Source organism: Mustelus asterias, chromosome 2, assembly GCF_964213995.1.
Source record: "Mustelus asterias chromosome 2, sMusAst1.hap1.1, whole genome shotgun sequence".
In the NCBI taxonomy this organism is placed as follows: domain Eukaryota; kingdom Metazoa; phylum Chordata; class Chondrichthyes; order Carcharhiniformes; family Triakidae; genus Mustelus; species Mustelus asterias.
The window spans coordinates 11,658,750-11,686,630 of record NC_135802.1 but is presented as its reverse complement, the minus strand read 5'-3'; the positions used below and the strand labels follow the sequence as shown (position 1 = coordinate 11,686,630).

At 48.5% G+C, this 27,881-nt stretch overlaps 2 protein-coding genes across 2 annotated transcripts in view; both read left to right on the top strand.

Moving 5' to 3' along the window:
- The first annotated feature begins 491 nt into the window (after window positions 1–491).
- Window positions 492–26,189, top strand: LOC144504392 (secretin receptor-like). The gene is made up of 4 exons (XM_078229634.1): window positions 492–850; window positions 14,971–15,091; window positions 20,398–20,505; window positions 26,185–26,189. Exons 1-4 carry the CDS (start codon window positions 800–802, stop codon window positions 26,187–26,189), a joined length of 285 nt encoding a protein of 94 aa, XP_078085760.1. The 5' UTR covers window positions 492–799.
- The window catches only part of LOC144505236 (vasoactive intestinal polypeptide receptor 1-like), a 35,979-nt gene continuing 34,283 nt past the window's right edge, over window positions 26,186–27,881 (top strand). Inside the window, exon 1 of the mRNA XM_078231256.1 lies at window positions 26,186–26,293. Within this exon, the coding sequence (XP_078087382.1) occupies window positions 26,186–26,293 (108 nt within the window). The remainder of the gene's footprint in view (window positions 26,294–27,881) is intronic.

Below are 27,881 nucleotides of genomic sequence, written 5' to 3'. Positions count from 1 at the left end.
CGGACGTGCTGGTAAAATCCCACCCCACATCAGGAATGCTGTGCACAGTTTTGGTCTCCTTATTTGAAATACCTAACATATCATTGCATTAGATTAATGTTCTCTTCCCTCTCCCTGTGCTGCACACTGGGTGACAGGTATGCCATAGGGCGGAGGAAAAAAAATGTAAGAGATTACCCCAGCACTGAGGAGCATCCAGTGTTTCCAAGGAATGGTGGTATTCCAATAGATCTTCCCTCCCAAACTCAACCACCTGTGTCCCTCCCAGATGTTGCCAGCCGCTGAGAACAGTCAGGTAAATATTGATCCCATTTCCCAAGTGGGACACGTCGCCTGGCCCAAGTTATAAAAACTTCCCGAGCTTAAGCATCGGGAGTGCAGCTTGAGGTGGTTGGCTCGGAGAAGGAGGGGGAGGAGCAGAGAATTCAGAGAGGGGATGTCAAAATATTTATCCACAAGAGTCACTGGCAGTGTGTGAGAGAGAGAGAGACTCCTGTGTTTCCCTCCCCTTACATTTCTCCAAATGTTCTGCTCTCCCTCCCTCCCTTTTCTCCACCCCCAGCCCTTCATCCAGTTACAGGGTCAGTTTCATGAAAGGCAGCCCTGATTTCACCAGTGTCTGAGACAGGCACTCACCTACTCGCCTGCCAGCCCGCGGGATCAGAGCAACAACTTCCACAGAGAAGAGTGAGAGAGCCAAGAGCTTTTGCCCTCAGGGAGAGAGGGAGTTCCTAGACAAGCGAGCAAATTTTCCTCTTGGGAGTGGATTTGCAGCCTTGTTACAAGCCTGGGGGGCATCATGTCACCCTTCACTCGGCATCTCGTCCTGTCTCTGTTCTGCTACCGGCTGGTAAGTTTGTTTTCTACTGTGTATAAAACATGTGTTGTCTCATTGCTTCCCAAAGTGACAACTTCCAAATCCGCCCATTCCGTTCTTGATATTCAAAGTACTTGTTTAAAAATGTTATTTCAATAATATGTACTGTATTTTTAAATCAATACATCAGTGATTTGGACGCTAACTTTGCCCATGACACCAAGATAGACGGGAAAATGAGTTGTCAAGAGGGGGGGGGGGGGAGGTGGAGTTGGGGGGCGGGGGGAGGTTAGAGAGTTTGCAAAGGGATACAGACAGATTAAGGGAGTGGGCAAAAGTTTGGCAGGTGAAGTAAGTTTAAAGTTTATTTATTAATGGAATATATAAGTAGGGAGGTTTTGCTACAGTCGTACTGTTGGTGAGACCACATTTGGAGAACTGTGTACAGTTTGGGTCTCCTTATTTGAATTTTTAAAATATATTTTATACATATGTGTATATATATATATACCATTCTGACATAACCAGCGTGGTGGCACAGTGGTTAGCACTGCTGCCTCACAGCACCAGGGACCCAGATTCGATTCCCGCCTTGGGTGACTGCCTGTACAGAGTTTGCATGTTCTCCCCGTGTCTGCGTGGGTTTCCTCCGATTTCCTCCCACACTCCAAAGATGTGCAGGTTAGGTGGATTGGCCATGATAAATTGCCCCTTTGTGTCAGGGGGACTAGCTAGGGTAAATGCATGGGGTTACGGGGATAGAGCCTGGCTGGGATTGTGGTCAGTGCAGACACGATGGGCCGAATGGCCTCCTTCTGCACTGTCGGGGTTCTATGATTCGAAGCAGTTCAAAGAAGTTTTGCACGACTCATTTCTGGGATGAGTTTGAAGTTTATTTATTAGTCACAAGTAAGCTTACGGCAATGGAGTTACTGTGAAAATCCCCGAGTCGCCGCACTCCGGCACCTGTTCGGGTACACTGAGGAAGAATTTAGCATAGCCAATGCACCCTAACCAGCACGTCTTTCAGACTGTGAGAGGAAACTGGAGCACCCGGAGGAAACCCATGCAGACACGGGGAGAACATGCAGATTCCGCACAGACAGTGACCCGAGGCTGGAATTGAATCTGGGTCCTTAGCGCTGTGATGCAGCGGTGCTAACCACTGTGCCATGAGAATGTGTCCACTTTGACAGGGAGAATGGATAAAACAGCATGTTATTTAAATGGAGAGAGACCGAAGAATGTTAAGATACAGAGAGATCTGGCTATCCTTGTACATGAATCAGGAAATGTTAGTATGTGGGTACAGTAAGTAATTCGGAAGGTAAATGGAATGTTGTTTATTTCAAGGGGAATGGAATATATAAGTAGGGATGTTTTGCTACAGTTGTACAGAGCGATGGTGAGACTACATCAAGAGTGTGTACAGTTTTGGTCTCCTTACTTTAAATATGTATATATATATTGCATTGGAAGCGGTTCAAAGACGATTTGCATAACTCATTCCTGGGATGAGTTTAAAGTTTATTTATTAGTGTCACAAGTAGCCTTACATTAATACTGCAATGAAGTTACTGTGAAAATCCCCTAGTCGCCACACTCTGGCGCCTGTTCGGGTACACGGAGGGAGAATTTAGCACGGCCAATGCACCTAACCAGCACGCCTTTTTAACCGTGGGAGGAAACCAGAGCACCCGGAGGAAACCCGTGCAGGAGCAGGGAGAATGTGCAAACTCCACACAGACAGTGACCCAAGCCGGGAATCAAACCCGGGTCTCTGGTGCTGTGAGGCAGCAGTGCTAACCACCGTGCCACTGGGGCTTACCTTTATGAGGAAAGGTTGAACAGGTTGGGTCTAATCTATACCCATTGGAGTTTAGGAGAATGAGAGGTGACAATATTGAAACATGTAAGATCCTGAGAGAGTTTGACAGGGTGGATATTGAAAGGATGTCTTCACTAGTGGCCGAGATAGAACCGGGAGACAGTTTAAAAATAAAGAAGTCTACCATTTAAGATGCAGATAAGGTGAAACTCTTCCTCCCAAAGGGTCGTTGGTGTGCGGGATTATCTCCCCCAGAAAGCAGTGGAGGGTCATTGAGTTGATTCAAGGAAGCGTTGGATTTTGGATAGACAAGGATAATGGGTGGGGTGGGGGTGGGGGGGGGGGGTGGTGGCTGCTCTTTTTGAATGGTCGAGCAGACTCGAAAGTCAACTAGGGGCAGCACGGTGGCACAGTGGTGAGCACTGCTGCCTCACAGCGCCAAGGAACCGGGTTCGATTCCCAGCTTGGGTCACTGCCTGTGTGGAGTTTGCATGTTCTCCCCGTGTCTGCGTGGGTTTCCTCCGGGTGCTCCGGCTCCCTCCCACAGTCCGAAAGACATGCTGGTTAGGTGCATTGGCCGTGCTAAACCCCCCCCCCCCTCAGTGTGCCCGAACAGACGCTGGAGTGTGGCGACGAGGGGCTTTTCACAGTAACTTCATTGCTGTGTGAATGTAAGCTTACTTGTGACACTAATAAATGAAAAAAAGTCCTGTGTTCTTATGTACTTCATAGAAATGGAATCATAGAAACCCTACAGTGCAGAAGGAGGCCATTCAGCCCATCGAGTCTGCACCGACCACAATCCCACCCAGGCCCTAACCCCACATATTTACCCGCTAATCCCTCTAACCTACGCATCCCAGGACTCTAAGGGGCAATTTTTAACCTGGCCAATCAACCTAACCCGCACATCTTTGGACTGTGGGAGGAAACCGGAGCACCTGGAGGAAACCCACGCAGACACGAGGAGAATGTGCAAACTCCACACAGACAGTGACCCAAGCTGGGAATCGAACCCAGGACCCTGGAGCTGTGAAGCAGCAGTGCTAACCACTGTGCTACCGTGCCGCCCCTTATCAAGGAACAGCTATTAAGAGGATCCTGAAATTAAAAGAATGCATTCCTCTGTCATCACTTTGCTAAACTGTACTTTCTAGAGAGGGGGAGGGGTTAAGACTGTGCGCAAAATGTTGCCAGATAATAAGGCGGGATTTTATAGCCTCACTCGGGTGAGACTGGAAATTCCCGCCCGAGGGCAACAGAGATTTCTGTTGCTGGATCCTCGCCTGCGCCGATTCTGTGCCGGGCACGGTGATAGAGTTCTGGTCCATATGAAATCACAGTAAGAATCTCACAACACCAGGTTAAAGTCCAACAGGACTTTGTAGCATTGTAAAAGTCACGCCTGTTGGACTTGAACCTGTTGGACTTTAACCTGGTGTTGTGAGACTTCTTACTGTGTTTATCCCAGTCCAACGCCGGCATCTCCACACCATATGTAAACTTCAGTTCCACTTTCCCAGCTCAGTCTTGGCTTACTCTGTTCCCCTTCACAAAATCTATCCATCCCAGATTTCAAAACTCCCAGCTGGCAGCCCTGCACGCACAACCTTTCTGGGGCAGGGATTTGCAAATTTCCCAAGCCTGTGTGCGTAGACATACTTCCCAATTTCATTCCTAAAACGTCTGCCTCTAAACTTAACATGATATCCCCGATTTGCCAATCCCACACGGGGGGGGGGGAGGGGTGAGGGTGCAATGGTTATTCGCTACCAACCCTACTGGATCCTTTTAATATTTTAAACTTCTCCATCAGAAACATAGAAAACAGGTGCCGGAGGAGGCCATTCCTCCCTTCGACCCTGCTCCACCATTCAGTATGAACATGGCTGATCATGCACTCTCAGTATCCCACTCCCGCTTTCTCTCCATACCCCTTCATCCCTTTAGCCGCAAGGGCCACGTTCATCACCCTCTTGAACATATCGAATGAACTGGCCCCAACAGCTTTCTGTGGTAGAGAATTCCACAGGGTCACCACTCTCTGAGTGAAGACGTTCTTCCTCATCTCAGTCCTGAATGGCTTACCCCTTATTCTTAGACTGTGACCCCTAGTTCTGGACTTCCCCAACATCGAGAACATTCTTCCCGCATCTAGCCTGTCCAGTCCCATCGGGATTTTATATATTTCCATGAGATCCCCTCTCATTCTTCTAAATTCCAGTGAGCACTTAAGTGGTCAGCACTTAAAGTTTTCTATAGCCAAGGGGAATATCATGGAATCACAGAATCATAGACTCCCCCAGAGGCCATTTGACCCATCGAGTCTGCCCCAACCACAATCCCACCCAGGCCCTATCCCCATAACCCTATGCATTTACCCTAGTTAATTTCCTCTGACAATAAGGGGCAATTTAGCATGGCCAATCCACCTAACATCTTTGGACTGTGGGAGGAAACCAGAGCACCCGGAGGAAATCCACGTAGACACAGAGAGAACGTGCAAACTCCACACAGCAGTGACCCAAGCCGTGTCACTCTGAGGCAGCAGTGCTAACCACTGTGCCACCGTGCCACCCAAAAAAGATATAAGTGGAGTTTAAGTAACCTTCTTGTTGGATCTATCCATAAAATCATAGAATCACACAGCGCAAAGAGGCCCTTCAGCCCATCAAGTCTGCACCAGCACGCAAGAACCGTATGACCCCCCCAACCTAAACCCATTTACCAGCACTTGGCCCATAGCCTTGGATGTTATGATGTGCCAAGTGCTCAATGTGCGCTGGAGGAGGGCTCCTCATTAATGTTCAAACATATCTGTGCTTGGTCCTCCCAGTCTTTTCATCCTCTGCATTCCCTCGCTTCCCAGTGCTTGGATAATGTATCTTTCCCAGTAGAAAAGACATGGGGTGCGATTTTTGGGCCCTTCCCAGGGTCCCCAATGGGTCCCCATTGGTCGCTGGTGGTGTCTTCCAATCCTGCTGATGTATATGGCGTTTTGAGTGGCTCACCTGTCTCACTGCCAGAGATCCGGGGGGGGGGGGGGGGGTGGGGGGTTGATGCTCACGGTGGGACCAGAAGACCCTGACGGGAAGAGCTGGAATATCCCACCCGGGATATATGGTTCAACAAAATAAATCGTTATCAGAAAGAACCATAGAAATGATAAAAGATGTTTTCATGTGTTCTATTGATGATAGTAAAGCATAGGGTGAGACGAAGCATGAACTGATGATGGGCAGCATGGTGGCACAGTTGTTAGCATTGCTGCCTCACAGCGCCAGGGACCCGGGTTCAATTCCAGCCTTGGGTGACTGTGTGGAGTCTGCACGTTCTCCCCGTGTCTGCTTGGGTTTCCTCCAAGTGCTCCGGTTTCCTCCCACAGTCCAAAGATTTGATTTGTTTATTATTATCACATGTGCTGGGATACAGTGAAAAGTATTGTTACTTGTGCGCTATACAGACAAAGAATACTGTTCATAGAGTACATCGGGGAAAATGAAAAGGATAGGGTGCAGAATGTACAGTTACAGGTAGGGTAAAGAGAAAGATCACCTTGATATATGATAGGACCACCAGGTTAGGGGGATTGGCCATGCTAAATTGCTCCTTAGTGTCCAAAGATGTGCAGGTTAGGTGGATTGGCCGTGCTTAATTGCCCCTTAGTGTCCCAAGATGTGCTGGTTAGGGGAATTAGTGGGGTAAATGTGTGAGGGTAAGGGAGTGAGGTGGGGGAGGGGGGTTGGGGAGGCAGTGGGCAGAGAGGTGGTGCAGACTCGATGGGTCGAATAGCCTCTTTCTGCACTGTAGGGATTCTATGATCATGTCGGAGTCTCTTCAACTTGGTGACAGAGATCGTAGAATGATCCAAAATCTTTACTGCAAACTGCAGCTGTTAAAGTTGAGAATGATTTAAGCAATTCTCTGATGATCAAAAAAAGGGTCAGGCTGGGATGTGTATCCTTCCTCCTCAGATTGATTCAGTTAATATGGTGGAAATATACTGAGAGTGATTGAAGACCTTCCTGGATTATTAATTAGAGGTTAGGACATTGATAATATGAGATATGCAGATGGCAGCGTTGTTACAGCTGACTCTGAAGACCATAAGATATAGGAGCAGAATTAGGCCATTCAGCCCAGTGAGTCTGCTCCGCCATTCAATCATGGCTGATAAGTTTCTGAACCCCATTCTGCTGTCTTTTCCCTGTAACCCTTGATCCCCTTACCAATCAAGAACCGATCTATCTCTGTCTTAAATACACTCAGTGACCTGGCCTCCACAGCCTTCTGCGGCAAAGAGTTCCACACATTCACCACTCTCTGGCTGAAGAAATTCCTCCTCATCTCAATTCTAGAGGGTTGTCCCTTTACTCTGAGGCTGTGCCCTCGGATCCTAGTCTCTCCTACTATGGAAACATCTTCCCTACGTCCACTCTATCCAGACCTCTCAGTATTCTGTAAGTTTCAATGAGAACTCCCCTCATCCTTCTAAAGTCCATCAAGTACAGACCCAGAATCCTCAAACGCTTCTCACACGTCAAGCTTTTCATTCCCGGGATCATTCTCGTGAACCTCCTCTGGACTCTCTGCACAAACGTCCTCAGATACGGGGCCCAAAATTGCTCACAATATTCTAAATGTGGTCTGACCAGTCTTAAAAAGCCTCAGCAGTACACCCCTGCTTTTGTATTCTATGGCAAAAGATTTTGGAAAGAGTAGTGCGTGAAAGGGAGAAGAAAAAAGGGCTCAGGGAAGAACCGTAGAAAGGTTATGGTCCAGAAAAAGGCCATTCAGCCCATACAATCACATACTGGTTGAGCAAGTACTTAGAAAAGCGAAGAGAATGTTATTGTTTATTGTGAGGGGGGTTCAATACAAAAGAAGGGAGGTTATGCTCCAGTTGCCTCACCAGTGAGTTCACATCTGGAGTACAGCATTAGTCACCTTGTTTAAGGAAAAATGTAAATGTGTAAGAAACAATTCAGAGAAGGTTTACCGGACTAATACCAGGACCGATGAGTTGTTTTACGAGGAAAGTTGGACAGTCTGGCTTGTATCTGCTGGAGTTTAGGAGAGTAAGGGGCAACTTGAGTGAAACATAATCTCCTGAGGGGTGTTGACAAGGTGGATGCGGAAAGCATGTTTCCTCTTGTGGGATAATCTAGAACTAGGGCGGGGGGGGGGTCATTGTTTAAATATAAGGGGTGCCCATTTAAATTCCCCTGCACATCTCTACTGAACCTTTCCCCCCTTATCTTGAACTTGTGCCCCGTTGTAATTGTCATTTCTGCCCTGGGAAAAAGCTTCCAACTGTTCACCCCATCCATACCCCTCATAATTTTATAAACTTCTATCAGGTCGTCCCTCAGCCTCCGTCTTTCCAGGGAGAACAATCCCAGTTTATTCAATCTCTCCTCATAGCTAATACCCTCCATACCAGGCAACATCCTGGTAAACCTTTTCTGTACTCCCTCCAAAGCTTCCACATCCTTCTGGTAGTGTGGTGACCAGAATTGGACACTATATTCCAAATGTGGCCGAACCAATGTTTTATACAACTGTAACATAATTTGCCAACTTTTATACTCGATGCCCCGTCCGATGAAGGCAAGCATGGCATATGCTTTCTTCACCATCTTTTCCACCTGTGCTGCCACTTTTAAGGACCTGTGGATCTGTACACCCTGATCTCTGTGTCTATGCTCCTGATTGTTCTGCCATTTATTTTATAGCTCCCACCTGAATTGGATCTACCAAATTGCATCACCTCACATTTGTCCAGATTAAATTCCATCTGCCATTTCTGCGCCCAGTTTTTCCAGCCTATCAATATCCTGCTGTATTTTCTGACAATGTTCATCACTCTGGTTCTACCCTTATCCTTCTCGTTTTCACACACTACCCGATCCAAAATCTTTTGTCGTAGAATACAAAAGCAGGGATGTACTGCTGAGGCTTATGTGATTCATAGAGTCATAGAATCATAGAGGTTTACAGCATGGAAACAGGCCCTTCAGCCCAACTTGTCCATGCAGCCCCTTTTTTTTCAAACCCCTAAGCTAGTCCCAATTGCCCGCATTTGGCCCATATCCCTCTATACGCATTTTACCCATGTAACTGTCTAGATGCTTTTTAAAAGATAAAATTGTACCCGCCTCTACTACTACCTCTGGCAGCTTGTTCCAGACACTCACCACCCTCTGTGTGAAAACATTGCCCCTCTGGACACTTTTGTATCTCTCCCCTCTCACCTTAAACCTATGCCCTCTAGTTTTAGACTCCCCTACCTTTGGGAAAATATATTGACTATCGAGCTGATCTATGCCCCTCATTATTTTATAGACCTCTCTAAGATCACCCCTCAGCCTCCTACGCTCCAGAGAAAAATGTCCCAGTCTATCCAGCCTCTCCTTATAACTCAATCCATCAAGTCTGGGTAGCATCCTAGTAAATCTTCTCTGCACTCTTCCTTGTTTAATAATATTCTTTCTATGATAGGGTGACCAGAACTGTACACAGTATTCCAAGTGTGGCCTTACCAATGTCTTGTACAACTTCAACAAGACGTTCCAACTCCTGTATTCAATGTTCTGAGCGATGAAACCAAGTATGCCGAATGCCTTCTTCACCACTCTGTCCACCTGTGACTCCACTTTCAAGGAGCTATGAACATGTACCCCTAGATCTCTTTGTTCTGTAACTCTCCCCAACGCCCTACCATTAACTGAGTAAGTCCTGTCCTGGTTCAGTCTACCAAAATGCATCACCCCGCATTCATCTAAATTAAACTCCATCTGCCATTCGTCAGCTCACTGGCCCAATTGATCAAGATCCTGTTGCAATTGGAGATAACTTTCTTCACTGTCCACTATGCCATCAATCTTGGTATCATCTGCAAACTTACTAACCATGCCTCCTATATTCTCATCCAAATCATTAACATAAATGACAAATAACAGTGGACCCAGCACTGATCCCTGAGGCACACCGCTGGTCACAGGCCTCCAGTTTGAAAAACGACCCTCTACAACCACCCTCTGGCTTCTGTCAAGAAGCCAATTTTGTATCCATTTAGATACCTCACCCTGGATCCTGTGAGATTTAACCTTATGCAACAAACTACCATGCGGTACCTTGTCAAAGGCCTTGCTAAAGTCCATGTAGACAACATCAACTGCACTGCCCTCATCTACCTTCTTGGTCACCCCTTCAAAAAACTCAATCAAATTTGTGAGACATGATTTTCCACTCTCAAAGCTATGCTGACTGTCCCTAATCAGTCCTTGCATCTCTAAATGCCTGGAGATCCTGTCTCTCAAAATACCTTCCAACAACTTACCCACCACAGATGTGAGGCTCACTGGCCTTTAGTTCCCAGGCTTTTCCCTGCAGCCCTTTTTAAACAAAGGCACAACATTTGCCACTCTCCAATCTTCAGGCACCTCACCCGTGACTATCGATGATTCAAATATCTTGGCTAGAGGACCCGCAATTTCCTCCCTAGCCTCCCACAATGTCCTGGGATGCACTTCATCAGGTCCCGGGGATTTATCAAACTTGATGAGCTTTAAGATTTCCAGCACCTCCTTCTCTGTAATATGTACACTCCTCAAGACATCACTATTTATTTCCTCAAGTTCCCTAACATCCATGCTTTTCTCAACAGTAAATACTGATGAGAAATATTCATTTAGGATCTCACCCATCTCTTGTGGATCCGCACATAGATGACCTTGTTCCTAGAAATAGAATATGTTGATCTCCTAATCCTTGTTGATCCTTAAGAGGCCCTACTCTCTCCCTTGTTTCTCTTTTGCCCTTTATGTATTTGTAGAAGCTCTTTGGATTCTCCTTTGCCTTATCTGCCAAAACAATCTTGGGTCCCCTTTTTACCCTCCTGATTTCTCCCTTAACTCTACTCCTACACCCCCTATACTCTTCAAGGGATTCACTTGATCCCAGCCGCCTATGCGTGTCATGTGCCTCTTTCTTCTTCTTGATTCATGCACTAGGACACCCAGATCCTCCTGTACCTCATGGTTCTGCTCATTGCTGTTGATCTGGAGTCACATGGGTAAGGACAGCACATTTTCTTCAGTAAAGGACATTGGTGAACCAGATGGGTTTTTCCGACAATCGGTCATGGTTTCACGGTCATCATAGATTGTTAATTCCAAATTCAAATTCCACCTGCTGCCGTGGTGGGATTCAAAGCCGGGTCCCCAGAACATTATAAGTTCATAAATTCATAAGATATAGGAGCAGTATTAGGCCATTCGGCCCATCCAGTCCGCTCCGCCATGGCTGATATGCTCCTCATCCCCATTTTCCTGCCTTCTCTCCATAACCCTTCAACCCATTACCAAATAAAAATCTGTCCAACTCCTCCTCAAATTTACTCACTGTCCCAGCATCCACCGCACTTTGGGGCAGCGAATTCCACAGATTCACAACCCTTTGGGAGAAGTAGTTTCTCCTCAACTCTGTTTTAAATTTGCTGCCCCTTATCCTCGGACTATGACCTTTCGTCCTAGAATGGCCCCACAAGAGGAAGCATCCGCTCCACGTCTACTTTATCCATACCTTTCATCATCTTGTATACCTCAATTTGACGTCCCCTCATTCTTCTAAATTCCAGAGAGTATCGGCCGAAACTGTTCAATCTGTCTTCATACGGCAAACCCCTCATCTCGGGAATCAATCTAGTGAACCTCCTCTGAACTCAACATTAGTTGAGTTTCTGGATTAATATTCTAGCGATAATACCACTGGGTCATGGCCTGCCCTGAGCAATGTTTTATGTTAAAGTCTCAGCCAAAACTTTACTGGATCATATCCCTGAGCATTGACTTGCTGGTTGACAGCTGGATAATAACTGATAAAGTGACTGTGTCATAAAATCTGCACCTGGAAACTCTCAAAATATTAGCTTAATATCAAATCAGGACATTGCAACCAAACCATTATCACACAGCACTGCTATGAAGTTCAATCTCCTATTTTTCACCAATAAGGTGGCATGGTGGCACTGCTGCCTCACAGCACCAGGGACCCAGGCTCGATTCCCGGCTTGGGTCACTGTCTGTGTGGAGTTTGCACATTCTCCCCGTGTCTGCGTGGGTTTCCTCCGGGGGCTCCGGTTTCCTCCCACAGTCCGAAAGACGTGCTGGTTCGGTGCATTGGCCGTGCTAAATTCTCCCTCTGTGCACCCGAACAGGCGCCGGAGTGTGGCGGCCAGGGGATTTTCACAGTAACTTCATTGCAGTGTTAACGTAAGCCTACTTGTGACTAATAAATAAACTTATAGTTGGAGATCCGGGCAACAACTGTTTGCCTTCAGATGGCACCTTCAGTATCATTGATTGTCTCAGGGTGGCTCACTGGAGTGCGATTGGGCAAAGCTTCACATCGAGACACTTCAAGAGATATTAAGACAGGTAACCAGTGGGCTTAGTCAAATGATTGGCCATTAGGCACGGTGGCACAGTAGTTAGCACTGCTGCCTCCCAGCGCCAGGAACCTGGGTTCAATTCCGAACTTGGGTCACTGTGTGGAGTTTGCACGTTCTCCCTGTATCTGCGTGGGTTTCCTCCGGGTGCTCCGGTTTCCTCCCACACTCCTAAAGATATCCTGATTAGGTGGATTGGCAATGCCAAATTCTCCCTCAATGAAGAAGGATGTTATTGATCTCGAGGGAGTGCAGCGAAGGTTTACCAGGCTGATTCCGGGGATGGCGGGACTGATGTATGAGGAGAGATTGACTAGGTTAGGGTTGTTTTCGCTGGAGTTCAGACGAATGAGGGGCGATCTCATAGAGACTTATAAAACTCTAACAGGACTAGACAGGGTAGATGCAGGGAGGATGTTCTCGATGCTGGGAGAGTCCAGAACCAGGGGTCGCAGTCTGAGGATTCAGGGTAGACCATTTAGGTTGGAGATGAGGAGACATTTCTTCACCCAAAGAGTGGTGAGTCTGTGGAATTCATTACCACAGGAAGTAGTTGAATGTATTCAGGAGGCGGTTGGATATAGCACTTGGGGCGAATGGGATCAAAGGTTATGGGGAGAAAGCAGGATTAGGCTATTGAGTTGGACGATCAGCCATGATCGTGATGAATAGCGGAGCAGGCTCGAAGGGCCGAATGGCCTCCTCCTGTTCCTATCTTCTGTTTCTATGTATCATCGGAGTATGGCGACGAGGGGATTTTTACAATAACTTCATTGCTGTGTTAATGTAAGCCTATTTGTGACACTAATAAATAAATTTAAACTTAAGGAGGTCTTAAAGGGGGAAAGTAAGATAGAGAGGTTTAGGAAATCAGATGTGAAAGGATAAAAACTGCGGACCAGAATTGGAGAATTGAAGACATTCTAGATGTCTTCCCGGAGAGGGCGGCACAGTGGGTTAGCACTGCTGCCTCACAGCGCCAGGGACCCAGGTACGATTTCGGCCTCCGGTCACTGTCTGTGCGGAGTCTGCACGTTCTCCCCATGTCTGCGTGGGTTTCCCCCGGATGCTCTGGTTTCCTCCCACTGTCCAAAGATGTGCAGGTTAGGTGGATTGCTAAATTGCCCCTTAGTATCCCAAGTTGGTAGGTAAATGCATGGGGCTAGGAGGATAGGTGGGGATGGGGGGGATTGGACCTGGGTGAAATGCTATTTTGGAGAGTTGGTGCAGACTCGATGGGCTGAATGGTCTCCTTCTGCACTGTAGTGATTCTATGGTTCAGAGCCTTGGAGGAGATTGCAGAAATTGGAAGGCATTTGAACACCAGGGAGAGCATTTTACAATCAAGGTGCTGTCAGATTGAGAACTGATATCAGTCAGATTGTGGAGGGGGCGATGGGGCGACGGGGGAGAGGGGGTGACGGGGGAGAGGGGGTGACGGGGGAGAGGCGGTGACGGGGTAGAGGCGGTGACGGGGGTGAGAGGTGGCGAAGAGGCTGAGAGGCGGCGATGGGGGGCTAGAGGTGTGAGGGGGGATGACGGATGAGGGGGGGGCGATGGGGAGAGGGGGCGAGGGGGGGAGGGAGCGACGGGGAGAGGGGGTGACGGTGAGAGGAGGTGACGGGTGAAAAGGGGCGGTGGGGACAGGGGGTGAAGGGTGAATAGTGGTGACAGGGGTTGACGGGGGAGAGGGGGTGACAGGTGAATAGGGGTGATGGGTGAGAGGGGGTGACGGGTGAGAGGGGGTGACGGGTGAGAGGGGGTGACGGGTGAGAGGGGGTGACGGGTGAGAGGGGGTGACAGGTGAATAGGGGTGATGGGTGAGAGGGGGTGACAGGTGAATAGGGGTGATGGGTGAGAGGGGGTGACGGTGAGAGGGGGTGACGGGTGAGAGGGGGTGACGGGTGAGAGGGGGTGACGGGTGAGAGGGGGTGACGGATGAGAGGGGGTGACGGGTGAGAGGGGGTGACGGATGAGAGGGGGTGACGGGTGAGAGGGGGTGACAGGTGAGAGGGGGTGACGGGTGAGAGGGGGTGACGGGTGAGAGGGGGTGGCGGGTGAGAGGGGGTGACGGGTGAGAGGGGGTGATGGATGAGAGGGGGTGACGGGTGAGAGGGGGTGACAGGTGAATAGGGGTGATGGGTAAGAGGGGGTGACAGGTGAATAGGGGTGATGGGTGAGAGGGGGTGACGGGTGAGAGGGGGTGACGGATGAGAGGGGGTGACGGGTGAGAGGGGGTGACGGGTGAGCAGGACATGGGCAGCAGGATACCGAAGGTTTACTGAATCTGATGGTTTCACCATTAGGCAGGCAGCCTGACACTGGAGTTCCAATCCCAGTGTGGCAAAACACAACTCAAATTCCATTTCAATAGTTGGACGGCACATTAACCAAGAACATAAACATGAAAGGGTTTTTATTCCTTCGTCATTCATGAGGTGTGGGTGTCATTGGCCGAGCCAGCAATTATTGCCCATCCCCAATTACTGAGTGGCTTGAACTGAGTGGCTCACTGGGCCATTTCAGAGGCCGGCTAAGATTCAGCGTAACTTAAGAGCTGTGGGTCTGGAGTCACATGTGGCCCAGACTGGTTAAGAACGGCAGATTTCCTTCCTTAAAGTACATTAGTGCACCAGATGGGTCCTTAGGATAATTGGTAATACTTTCGTGCTTTCATTACTGAGACTAGCTTTATATTCCATATTTATTGACTGAATTTAAATTCTACCAGATATCGTGATGGGATTTGAACTTGTGACCCCCGGAGCATTAGCCTGGGCATTGGGATTACTGATACAGTGATTGCGGTTCCATCACCTCCCCCCCCCAAATATATGTGAACAATAATGCACCTATTAATCTATTTTATTTCAGATTCATTCGATGGATCCAATTTGTGATATACTGCAAAGCATCTCAGAGAGTAAAGCCAGTTGTGCGAGGGCATACACTGATCAGTCCGCAGAAGGCAATGGCACGATTGCAGGATCAGCTGGTAGGTAACTTTGCTTCTATTCCGTCGTCAGTCACTCCCGTTCCACTCTGTTCAGAAGGACAAACAAACGTGCTAATGCAGTGACATGAAAATCCCAATCCATTTATCCGTGCTGTGTAGAAATACAAATGTCATTAAAACAGGAGCCAGGCCTCATCCCTCAGTTCAACTACTTGCCAGGTTTGTCGATTGCGAATTCACATCCCAATCCAAAGATTTAGAACTTGAATTCAATAAAAAAATATTTTTTTATTCATTCGTGGGACATGGGCGTCGCTGGCTGGCCAAGCATTTATTGCCCAATCTCAGCTGCGTGAGGGCCGTTGAGAGTCAAATACATTGCTATGGCTCTGGAGTCACATGTAGGCCAGACCGGGTAAGGATGGCAGATTTCCTTCCCTAAAGAACGAGATGGGTTTTTCCGACAATCGGCAATGGTTTCATGGTCATCAGTAGATTCTTAATTCCAGATATTTTTTATTCAATTCTACCATGGCGGGATTCGAACCCGGGTCCCCAGAACATTAGCTGAGTTTCTGGATTAATAGTCTAGCGATAATACCACTAGGCCAGCTACTGATAAGTTTTATTTATTTATTAATCACAAGTAAGGCTGACATTAACACTACAATGAAGTTACTGTGAAATTCCCTGAGTCGACACGGTCCGGCGCCTGTTTGGGTCAATGCACCTAACCAGCATGTCTTTCAGAATGTGGGAGGAAACCGGAGCACCCCGAGGAAACCCACACAGACACGGGGAGAATGTGCAGACTCCGCACAGACAGTGACCCAAGCCGGGAATCGAACCCGGGTCCCTGGCGCAGTGTACCCTCAGTGTACTTGAACAGGTGCCGGAGTGTGGCAACTAGGGAATTTTCACAGTAACTTCATTGCAGTGTTAATATAAGCCTACTTGTGACTAATAAATAAACTTTAAACTTATGTTCTGGGGATCCAGGTTCAAATCCCGCCACGGCAGATGGTGGAGTTTGAATTCAATAAAAAATATCTGGAATTAAGAATCTACTGATGACCATGAAACCATTGTCGGTTGTTGGAAAAACCCATCAGGTTCACTTGTGTCTTTAGGGAAGGAAATCTGCCGTCCTTACGTGGTCTGGCCTACATGTGGCTCCAGAGCCACAGCAATGTGGTTGACTCTCAACCGCCCTCTGAAATGGCCTATTAACCCATTCAGTTCAAGGACAACTAGGGATGGGCAATAAATGCTGGCCAGCCAGCGACGCCCTTGTCCCATGAATGAATAGAAAAAAAACTAAACAAAACAAGAAGATAGTCTCAAGTTGTGCTTGGAAGGGGATTGCAGTTGTGGTGAGTGGCGCAGGCGTCAGTGTAATAATGATATTGCTCCGGGACTGGTGAAGATGTTTGGAACATAATGGCCATCAGTAATTCCCTGATCCTCCTACATATTTGTTTCTAGTTGGTAACGAACAGCTCCAGGATCAATAATGACCGTAATTCATTCCAAATCACTTTAGTGCATAAATTAAATTAAGCACATTAGCTGTCACGGAGAGATATGAGAAAGAATTTTGCCTTGTAGACTTTGATTTGTCTAAACATGAATATTGCTCTGTGAGCCTTGAAATTAAGTATGATACTCTTCATGAACTAATTACTATTGCGGAACACCATCTATATCAGTTTAAAGTTTATTTTATTATTGTCACAAGTAGGCTTACATTAACACCGCAATGAAGTTACTGTGAAAATCCCCTAGTCGCCACACTCCGGCGCCTGTTTGGGTAACACTGAGGGGCAATTTAGCATGGCCAACATGCCTAACCAGCGTGTCTTTCGGACTGTGGGAGGAACCGGAGCAGCCGGAGGAAACCCATGCAGACACGGGAAGAACGTACAGACTCCGCACAGAGAGTGACCCAAGCCAGGAATCGAGCCCGGGTCCCTGGTGTTGTGAGGCAGCAGTGCTAACCACTGAGCCACCGTATCACCATACGTGATGTATAATATATATCTACTGTTTCTCACAACCTCAGAGGAAGTCCTCAGCGTTTCACAACCTGTGAAGTACATCAGAAAGGAAATTAGTTGTCCCTCACTCTTCATGGTTAAAGGGTTATGAAAGGCACTGATGGGTTTTAATTTGTCAGGAGGACATTTGTGTGCCTGAAGCTGAGATTGGCACTGATTGGCGGGCACAAAAACGTAATGAAGGATAGGATGGGATGTGATGAATAAAGATGGCAGAATGATCTGGGTGTCCATGTGCATAGATCCCTGAAAGTTGGGACCCAGGTTGATAGGGTTGTTAAGAAGGCGTACGGTGTGTTAGCTTTTATTGGTAGAGGAATTGAGTTTCGGAGCCAGGAGGTCATGCTGCAACTGTACAAAACTCTGGTGCGGCCGCATTTGGAGTATTGCGTACAGTTCTGGTCGCCGCATTATAGGAAAGATGTGGAAGTGTTGGAAAGGGTGCAGAGGAGATTTACCAGGATGTTGCCTGGTATGATGGGAAAATCGTATGAGGAAAGGCTGAGGGGCTTGAGGTTGTTTTCGTTAGAGAGAAGAAGGTTAAGAGGTGACTTAATAGAGGCATACAAGATGATCAGAGGATTAGATAGGGTGGATAGTGAGAGCTTTTTTCCTCGGATGGTGATGGCTAGCACGAGGGGACATAGCTTTAAATTGAGGGGTGAGAGATATAGGACAGATGTTCGAGGTAGGTTCTTTACTCAGAGAGTAGTGAGGGCGTGGAATGCCCTGCCTGCAGCAGTAGTGGACTCGTCAACATTAAGAGCATTCAAATGGTTATTGGATAAACATATGGATGATATTGGAATAGTGTAGGTTAGATGGGCTTTAGATTGGTTTCACTGGTCGGCGCAACATCGAAGGCCGAAGGGCCTGTACTGCGCTGTAATGTTCTATGTTCTATGAAATGTGAAGGAACAGAACAATTCAGGAACGTAGGAGAAAGCAGCAGGAGTGGGCCATTTGGATGCTGGAGGCTCCATCATTCAACTAGATCATGGCAATCTTCCAACTCAACGCCATTTTCTTGCGCCATCCCGTCATTCACTGGAAAGACGGAGGCTGAGGGGAGACCCGACAGAGATTACAAAATGATGAGAGGCATGGACAGGGTGGATAGTCAGAGGCTTTTCCCAGGGTGGAAAGGTCGACTACAAGAGGGCATAGGTTGAGAATCATAAAATATCTACAGTACAGAAGGAGGCCATTCAGTCCATTGAGCCTGCACCAACAGCAATCCCATGCAGGCCCCATCTCTGTAACCCCACATATTTACCCCACTGATCCCCCTGACATCCCCCTAACACTAAGGGGCAATTTAGCACAGCCAATCAACCTAACCTGCACATTTTTGGACTGTGGGAGAAAACCGGAGCACCCGGAGGAAACCCACACAGACACAGGGAGAAAGTCCAGACTCCACACAGACAGTGACTGAAGCCGGGAATCGAACCTGAGTCCCTGGCGCTGTGAGGCAGCAGTGCTAACCACTGTGCCACCGTGAAAGGTGGTAAGTTTAAGGGAGACGCACAGGGTAAGTTTTTCACACAGAGGGTGGTGGGTGCCTGGAACAAGCTGCCAGTGAAGGTGGTGGAAGCAGGCACATTAGCAACATTCAAGGTGTATCTTGATAGACACAGGAATGGGAGGCGAACAGAGGGATAGAAACCATGTATCGACACAAGCTTGGTGGGCCGAAGGGCCCGTTCCTGTGCTGTATTGTTTTTTGTTCTTTATATCTCCATATATCTCTGGATATCCTTAATATCCGGAAATTTATTGATCTCTGTCTTGAGCCTGCCCAAAGCCTGAGCCTCCACAGCAAGATCTGTGAACCATATGTTCACAGATGGGATGTTGCAGTTCATGCAAGGAGTCTGCGTTGTTGTAGCACCAGGCACTTTTACATGCATGTTAGAACCTGGAGCTATGGATGGTGATGGTAGACGCTCCAACATTCTTTCCATCACCTGAGTGACCAGGAATCTCTCCCACTTTTCCCACTGCCATTGGTGTGTGTTGGAGGGATTTGCAGATTGATACACAGTCTGTTTGGCCACATTGTGAACCCACTTTCCTTGGCCTGGAGTGTGCCGGGAGACCCCTGTGATCTTTGCTATAGAGGGAGTGCAGCGAAGGTTTACCTGTCTGATTCCTGGGATGGCAGGTCTGTCATATGAGGAGAGACTAAGTCGGTTAGGATTATATTCACTGGAGTTTAGAAGAGTGAGAGGGGATCTCATAGAAACTTATAAAATTCTAACAGGGTTAGACAGGGTAGATTCAGAAAGAATGTTCCCAATGGTGGGGGAGTCCAGAACTGGGGGTCATAGTTTGAGGATAAGGGGTAAACCTTTTAGAACTGAGGTAAGGAGAACTTTCTTCACCCAGAGGGTGGTGAATGTGTGAAATTCACTATCACAGAATGTAGTTCAGGCCAAAATGTTGTCTGATTTCAAGAAGAAATTAGATATAGCTCTTGGGGCTAAAGGGATCAAGGGATATGGGAGGAAGGGGGAATTAGGATATTGAATTCGATGATTAGCCACGACCATAGAATTTTATCATAGAATCCCCACAGTGCAGAAGGAGGCCATTCGGCCCATCGAGTCTGCACCAACTACAATCCCACCCAGGCCCTATCCCCATAACCCCACATATTACCCCTGCTAATCCCCCTGACACTAAGGGGCAATTTAACATGGCCAATCTAACCCGCACATCTTTGGAGTGTGGGAGGAAACTGGAGCACCCGGAGGAAACCCACGCAGACACGGGGAGAATGTGCAAACTCCACACAGACAGTGACCCGAGGCCGGGAATCGAACCCGGGTCCCTGGCGCTGTGAGGCAGCAGTGTTAACCACTGTACCACCATGCCACCCAAAGGGTAGCATCATTTCAATTTTTAGTTTCAGAACAGGCTTGGCACAAGAAACAACTCTCGCAAGCAAGATTCAGTGGACTCTTGTGTGTTGGCTAAAATAGTTTAAACTCTTATTAACTGAAGGCCTTCTAACAGTGAGTTGAATTACTGGGATAGCCAAGCTGGGAAGAGAGAAAGAGAGAGAGAGTTGGAGATGCAAAGATCCCAGAGTTCTGTGGGAAAAGTAAAACGGGGCTGGGGTTTCAGTTTGAAGAACATTCATGGGAAGTCCCATGTCTTGATAGCATGTTGAGCCTTTCTAAGTGAAGGAATATTCGGAACTGCTCATGTGATAAGGTTGGAAAAATGACTTACTCTCCCTCTATCTTGTTCTCTGATCTGTTTCTTGTTCCCTCTTTGCAGATTGTCCATGGGAATGGAATACCTTCATTTGCTGGCCTTCCGCTGCCATTGGAGAAGTGGTCAACAGGACCTGTCCAAGTTTCCTGGATCCCATGTTCGTGAGGAAAAGTAAACATTTTCTCCTATTGTTGCATTTCCCAACTCGGCTTGAGAAGAATTGTCTAATTTTGGGTAGTTCATTCAACAGAGCCACGATGGGATGAATGCCCTCCTTCTGTGCTGTATTCAACCTGTAATGTGGCACAGTGGTTAGCACCGCTGCCTCACAGCGCCAGGGATGCGGGTTCGATTCCCAGCTTGGGTCATTGTGTGGAGTCTGCACATTCTCCTCGTGTCAGCATGGGTTTCCTCCAAGTGCTCCGGTTTCCTCCCACACTCCAAAGATGTGCGTGTTCAGTGGAATGGCCATGCTAAATTGCCCCTTAGTGTCAGGAGGACTAGCTAGAGTAAACGCATGGGGCTATGGAGATAGGGCCTGGGTGGGATTGTGGTCGGTGCAGATTCGATGGACAGAATGGCCTCCTTCTGCACTGGAGGATTCTATGATTCTATGAATGCTGACGCCAGCTCCACAAAGGGTTGATATACTGCCATCCAAAGTCTTGCCTGTTTTTCTTTATTCTGCAATTTGCAGATCCCTGAATATCTAACTCACTTTTAAATGTTCTGATTGGCATTATTTCAATGGCCTATTGTGGTAACACGTGTCATATTGTAATGACCAGAAGAGGTTTACTAGGATGCTGCTGGGACTTGATGGTTTGAGTTATAAGGAGAGGCTGGATAGACTGGGACTTTTTTCTCTGGAGCGTAGGAGGCTGAGGGGTGATCTTATAGAGGTCTATAAAATAATGAGGGGCACAGGTCAGCGAGATCGTCAATATCTTTTCCCAAAGGTAGGGGAGTCTAAAACTAGAGGGCATAGGTTTAAGGTGAGAGGAGAGAGACACAAAAGTGTCCAGAGGGGCAATGTTTTCACACAGAGGGTGGTGAGTGTCTGGAACAGAGATAGAAGCGGGTACAATGTTGTCTTTTAAAAAGCATTTGGACAGTTACATGGGTAAGATGGGTATAGAGGGACATGGGCCAAATGCGGGCAATTGGGGTTGGCTTAGGGGTTTAAAAAAAAGGGTGGCATGGACAAGTTGGGCCAAAGGGCCTGTTTCCATGCTGTAAACCTCTATGACTCTATGACACTCTGAGTGAAAGCAATTTCCCTAAAACCCACCCTATATGTTTCATTGCTTTCACATCTCCCCTAGTCATCAAAGGTTAAAAATCTTTTATTATATCCATTTTGGGTTCATTTGTTAGGGTATTAATTTAAAGTTTATTTATTAGTGTCACAAGTAGTGTCACATGAACACTGCAATGAAGTTACTGTGAAAATCCCCCAGTCGCCACACTCTGGTGCCTGTTCGGGTACACTGAGGGAGAATTTATCATGGCCAATGCACCTAACCAGCACGTCTTTCAGATTGTGGGAGGAAACCAGAGCACCCGGAGGAAAAACACGCAGACACGGGGAGAATGCGCAAACTCCACACAGATAGTGACCCAAGCCTGGAATCAAACCTGGGTCCCTGGTGCTGTGAGGCAGCAGTGCAAACCACTGTGCCACCGTGCCGCTGACTGTAGAGTGGTTTAGCTGCTCCTGAGGACGTGAATCATGCACGGTGGCACAGTGGTTACCACTGCTGCCTCACAGCACCAGGGCCCTGGTTCGATTCCAGCCTCGGGTCACTGTCCATGTGGAGTCTGAATCATAGAATCATAGAAACCCTACAGTGCAGAAGGAGGCCATTCGGCCCATCGAGTCTGCACCGACCACAATCCCACCCAGGCCCTACCCCCACATATTTACCCACTAATCTACGCATCCCAGGATTCTAAGGGGCAATTTTTAACCTGGCCAATCAACCTAACCTGCACATCTTTGGATGTGGGAGGAAACCGGAGCACCCGGAGGAAACCCACGCAGACACGAGGAGAATGTGCAAACTCCACACAGACAGTGACCCGAGCCGGGAATCGAACCCGGGACCCTGGAGCTGTGAAGCAGCAGTGCTAACCACTGTGCTACCGTGCCGCCCCAAAATGTGTAAACTCCGCGCAATCACCCAAGGCCAGAATCGAACCCAGGTCCCTGGTGCTGTGAGGCAGCCAGTGCTAACCACTGTGCCACCCTGTCGCTCAAGTCTGCTTGTTCTCCCCGTGTCTGCGTGGGTTTCCTCCGGGTGCTCCAGTTTCAAATAAACATATAAACTAGAAGCAGGAGTAGGCCATTCGGCCCTTCGAGCCTGCTCCGCCATTCATTATGATCATGGCTGATCATCGAATTCAATATCCTGATCCTGCTTTCTCCCATATCCCTTGATCCCTTTAGCCCCAAGAGCTATATCTAATTTCTTCTTGAAATCACACAACGTTTTGGCCTCAACTGCATTCTCTTGTAGTGAATTCCACACATTCACCACCCACTGGGTGAAGAAAGTTCTCCTCACCTCAGTTCTAACTGGTTTACCCCTTATCCTCAAATTATGACCCCGAGTTCTGGACTCCCCACCATTGGGAACATTCTTTCTGAATCGACCCTGTCTCACCCTGTTAGAATTTTATAAGTTTCTATGAGATCCCCTCTCACTCACCTAAACTCCAGTGAATATAATTCTAACCAACTTAGTCTCTCTTAGTCTCAGCTGTACATCGCTGCTGCCAATTACCTGTACTACAAGCAGCAGGTTGTTTCTTTCTCTGCCACTCGATTGCCTCAAAGCCAAAGTCAACCGCTTTGGGCGACATTAATATCGCAATCCGTTTACCTCACAAATGATTGACATCAAGATTGGTGGCATAGTGGACAGTGAAGAAGGTTATCTAGGATTACAACAGGATCTTGATCAATTGGGCCAGTGGGCTGACGAATGGCAGATGGAGTTTAATTTAGATAAATGCAAGGTGATGCATTTCGGTAGATCAAACCAGGGCAAGGCTTACTCAGTTAATGGTAGGGCGTTGGGGAGAGTTACAGAACAAAGAGATCCAGGGGTGCAGGTTCACAGCTCCTTGAGAGTGGAGTCACAGGTGGACAGAGTGGTGAAGAAGGCATTCGGCATGCTTGGTTTCATTGGTCCGAACAGGAGTTGGGACTGCTCGATGTTGATTAAAGTATGGTGGCTTTGATTGGCAACTTTACTGGACCAATCCTCCACACCCAAGGGTGAGAGATGATTCAGAGGTCATGTTCTCTACGGGTGGATTTTTCCCGTTCCACCCACCAGGGGAATCGTAGCGGGCGGGGCAGGGACCATGCAGAGGTCTGTAGACCTCGGGCGTGATTTTCTGACTTGGGGATGAGCGTGGCTGGAAAGTCCCGCCCCACGCCTTGAAATAAAAAAGAAAGATGTACATTTATAACTCACTTTTCATGATCAGCTTGGGTGGCGATGGCCTAGTGGTATTATCGCTAGAATATCAATTCAGAACCTCAGCTAATGCTCTGGGAACCCGGATTCGAATCCCCCCAAGGCAGATGGTGGAACTTGAATTCAATACAAAAAAAACTTGGAATTGAGAATCTACTGATGACCATGGGACCATTGTCGATTGTCGGAAAAACCCATCTGATTCACGGATGTCCTTTAGGGAAGGAAATCTTACCCGGTCTGGCCTACATGTGACTCCAGAGCCACAGCAATGTAGTTGACTCTCAACTGCCCTCCAAGGGTAACTAGGGATGGGCAATAAATTCTGGCCAGCCAGTGACACCCATGTCTCACGAATGAATAAAATAAGACAAAGACATCTCAAAGCACTTTATGGAGAAGGAAGTTGTGCCAAAGTGTTGAAAAGTAGGAAAGAGGCCGTGATGGGGGTTAGTGGTGTCGTGGTAAAGGGCGGCACGGTAGCACAGTGGTTAGCACTGCTGCTTCACAGCTCCAGGGTCCCGGGTTCGATTCCCGGCTCGGGTCACTGTCTGTGTGGAGTTTGCACATTCTCCTCGTGTCTGCGTGGGTTTCCTCCGGGTGCTCCGGTTTCCTCCCACAGTTCAAAGATGTGCGGGTTAGGTTGATTGGCCAGGTTAAAAATTGCCCCTTAGAGTCCTGGGATGTGTAGGTTAGAGGGATTAGCGGGTAAAATATGTGGGGGTAGGGCCTGGGTGGGATTGTGGTCGGTGCAGACTCGATGGGCCGAATGGCCTCCTTCTGCACTGTAGGGTTTCTATGATTTCTATGATTTCTATGTCACTGGGTTAGTCATCCAGAGGCCCAGGCTAATGGTCTGGGAATCTGGCTTCAAATCCCACCACGGCAGCTGATGGGATTTAAATTCAATCAGTAAATCTGGAATTAAAAGTAAGGTCACCATTTGGAATACTGTGTCCAGTTCTGATCGCCACACTACCAGAAGGACGTGGAGGCTTTGGAGAGAGTGCAGAGAAGGTTTACCAGGATGTTGCCTGGTATGGAGGGTATTAGCTATGAGGAGAGATTGAATAAACTGGGATTGTTCTCCCTGGAAAGATGGAGACTGAGGGGCGACCTGATAGGAGTTTATAAAATTATGAGGGGTATTGATAGGGTGAACAGTTGGAAGCTTTTTCCCAGGGCAGAAATGACAATTACAAGGGGGCACAAGTTCAAGGTAAGGAGGGGGGAAAGGTTCAGTGGAGATGTGCGGGGGAATTTAAATGGGCACCCCTTATATTTAAACAATGACCCCCCCCCCCCCCCCCCCCGCCCAGTTCTAGATTCTCCCACAAGAGGAAACATGCTTTCCGCATCCAACTTGTCAACACCCCTCAGGAGATTATGTTTCACTCAAGTTGCCCCTTACCCTCCTAAACACCAGCCTCCTCCGCCCCCCACCTCCCCCCTCTGCCCCCCACCTCCCCCCCTATGCCCCCCCACCTCCCCCCTCTGCCCCCCACCTCCCCCCTCTGTCCCCCACCTCTCCCCTCTGCCCCCCACTTCCCCCTCTGCCCCCCACCTCCCCCCTCTGCCCCCACCTCACCCCTCTGCCCTCCCCCCTCTGCCCCCCACCTCCCCCCTCTGCCCCCCACCTCCCCCTCTGCCCTCCCCCCTCTGCCCCCCACCTCCCTTCTCTGCCCCCCACCACCCCCCTCTGCCTCCCCACCTCCCCCCTCTGCCCCCCACCTCCCCCTCTGCCCCCCACCTCCCCCCTCTGCCCCCACCACCCTCCTCTGCCCCCCACCACCCCCCTCTGCCCCCCCACCTCCCCTCTCTGCCCCCCACCTCCCCCTCTGCCCCCACCTCTCCCCTCTGCCCCCACCACCCTCCTCTGCCCCCCACCACCCCCCTCTGCCTCCCTACCTCCCCCCTCTGCCCCCCACCTCTCCCCTCTGCCTCCCCACCTCCCCCCCTGCCCCCCACCGCTCCCCTCTGCCCCCCCACCACCCTCCTCTGCCCCCCACCACCCCCCTCTGCCCCCCACCACCCCCTCTGCCCCCCACCTCCCCCCTGCCCCCCACCTCCCCACTCTGCCCCCACCTCCCCCCTCTGCCCCCCACCTTCCCCCTCTGCCCTCCCCCCTCTGCCCCTCACCTCCCCCCTCTGCCCCCCACCTCCCCCCCTGCCCCCCACCTTCCCCCTCTGCCCTCCCTCCTCTGTCCCTCACCTCCCCCCTCTGCCCCTCACCTCCCTTCTCTGCTCCCACCTCCCCCCTCTGCCCCCCACCTCCCCCCTCTGCCCCCCCACCCCGCCCCATGAGCAAATCCATCCTCAGTCCAGCCGTATACCTGACACAATTGCCTTGTTTGTGTTTTAGGATGATGTACCGCAATTGTACAGAGCGAGGCTGGAGTGAGATTATGCCAAATTTCAGTGTGGCATGCGAATCAAAGACCAAATCTTCGAATGAATCCAACGTCAATATGGTGTGTGTTAAAGCATGCTCCTCGAGAGACCACAGCCTTCTTAACATCACTATAGCTCGTGAAATCTGTACAAAACACTTCTGAAAAACAGGATTCAGAAACATTTACAACCAGTCTAGAAATATCAGCACAGAAATGTTGATTACTACCCTGGGGGACTGGTCATTGCTGTATTTGGGATCTATCTAATCCCATTGTTTTATTATTTATTAGTGTCACAAGTAGGTTATATTAACGCTGCAATGAGGTTACTGTGAAAATCCCCTAGTCACCACACTCCGGTGCCTGTTCGGGTACACTGAGGGAGAATTTAGCACGGCCAATCCACCCTAACCAGCACGTCTCTCGGACTGTGGGAGGAAACTGGAGCACCCGGAGGAAACTCACGCAGGCACGGGGAGATCATGCAGGCTCTGCACAGACAGGGAAGGCGACGGCCTTGTGGTGGACTATTAACCCAAAAACTCAGCTAATGTTCTGGGGTCCCGGGTTCGAATCCCGCCACGGCAGATGGTGGAATTCGAATTTAAATAAAAGATATCTGGAATTAAGAATCTACTGATGACCATGAAACCATTGTCGATTGTCGTAAAAATCCATCTGGTTCACTAATGTCCTTTAGGGAAGGAAATCTGCCGTCCTTAACTGGTCTGGCCTACATGTGACTCCAGAGCCACAGCAATGTGGTTGACTCTCAACTGTCCTTGGGCAACTGGGGATGGGCAATAAATGCTGTAAGGAGTCTAACAACACCAGGTTAAAATCCAACAGGTTTATTTGGTAGCAAATGCCACTAGCTTTCGGAGCGCTGCCCCTTCATCAGATGGAGTGGAAATCTGCTCCGTGAAATCTGAGCAGATTTCCACCCCATCTGACGAAGGAGCAGCGCTCCGAAAGCTAGTGGCATTTGCTACCAAATAAACCTGTTGGACTTTAACCTGGTGTTGTGAGACTTCTTACTGTGTTTACCCCAGTCCAACGCCGGCATCTCCACACAATAAATGCTGGCCAGCCAGCGATGCCCATGTCCCACAAATGAATAAAAGAAAAGTGACCCCAGCTGGGAATCAAATCCAGGTCCCTGGTGCTGTGAGACAGCAGTGCTAACCATTGTGTCACCGTGCTGCCTTCCATTAATAACATTTCCCCAATTTTACCATTTCCCCCACTTTACTGTAATCCCTTTGCCTTTTCTCTACTTCAGTTGAACGATTTTGCTTTTTTCTCAAAGCGCAGTTACAACTCGCAGTTTAATATTTTTACTCAAGTGCTATTTTAAATCCTTTTTTAATTACACAATCCAGCTGGCTTCAACAGTCACTTGTAGTAACAAGTTTAATTACAGTTTAACAATCCTTTGCATCAACGCATCTCTTCTTTTTTTCTAATGCCTCCAGTGCCAGGGGTCATTTTGTGCTAACTTTATGCCAATTTACTGATGAGGGAAATCATCCTTGCCATGTTTTTTATAATTTCAAACACGTCAATTCGATCATCTTTCCCCTCATATTCTCTCTTCTCTGTGCTGCACTATGGCAGAACCGCTTCCATCGCTAGTAAACCTCAGAATGGATCGCTAGTCCAGTGA

Coding starts and splice junctions, on each gene's coding strand:
- LOC144504392 (XM_078229634.1), top strand. CDS start 800: ATGTCACCCTTCACTCGGCATCTCGTCCTGTCTCTGTTCTGCTACCGG. Junction 851..14,970: donor CTCTGTTCTGCTACCGGCTG/GTAAGTTTGTTT, acceptor ATTTTATTTCAG/ATTCATTCGATGGATCCAAT. Junction 15,092..20,397: donor CACGATTGCAGGATCAGCTG/GTAGGTAACTTT, acceptor CCCTCTTTGCAG/ATTGTCCATGGGAATGGAAT.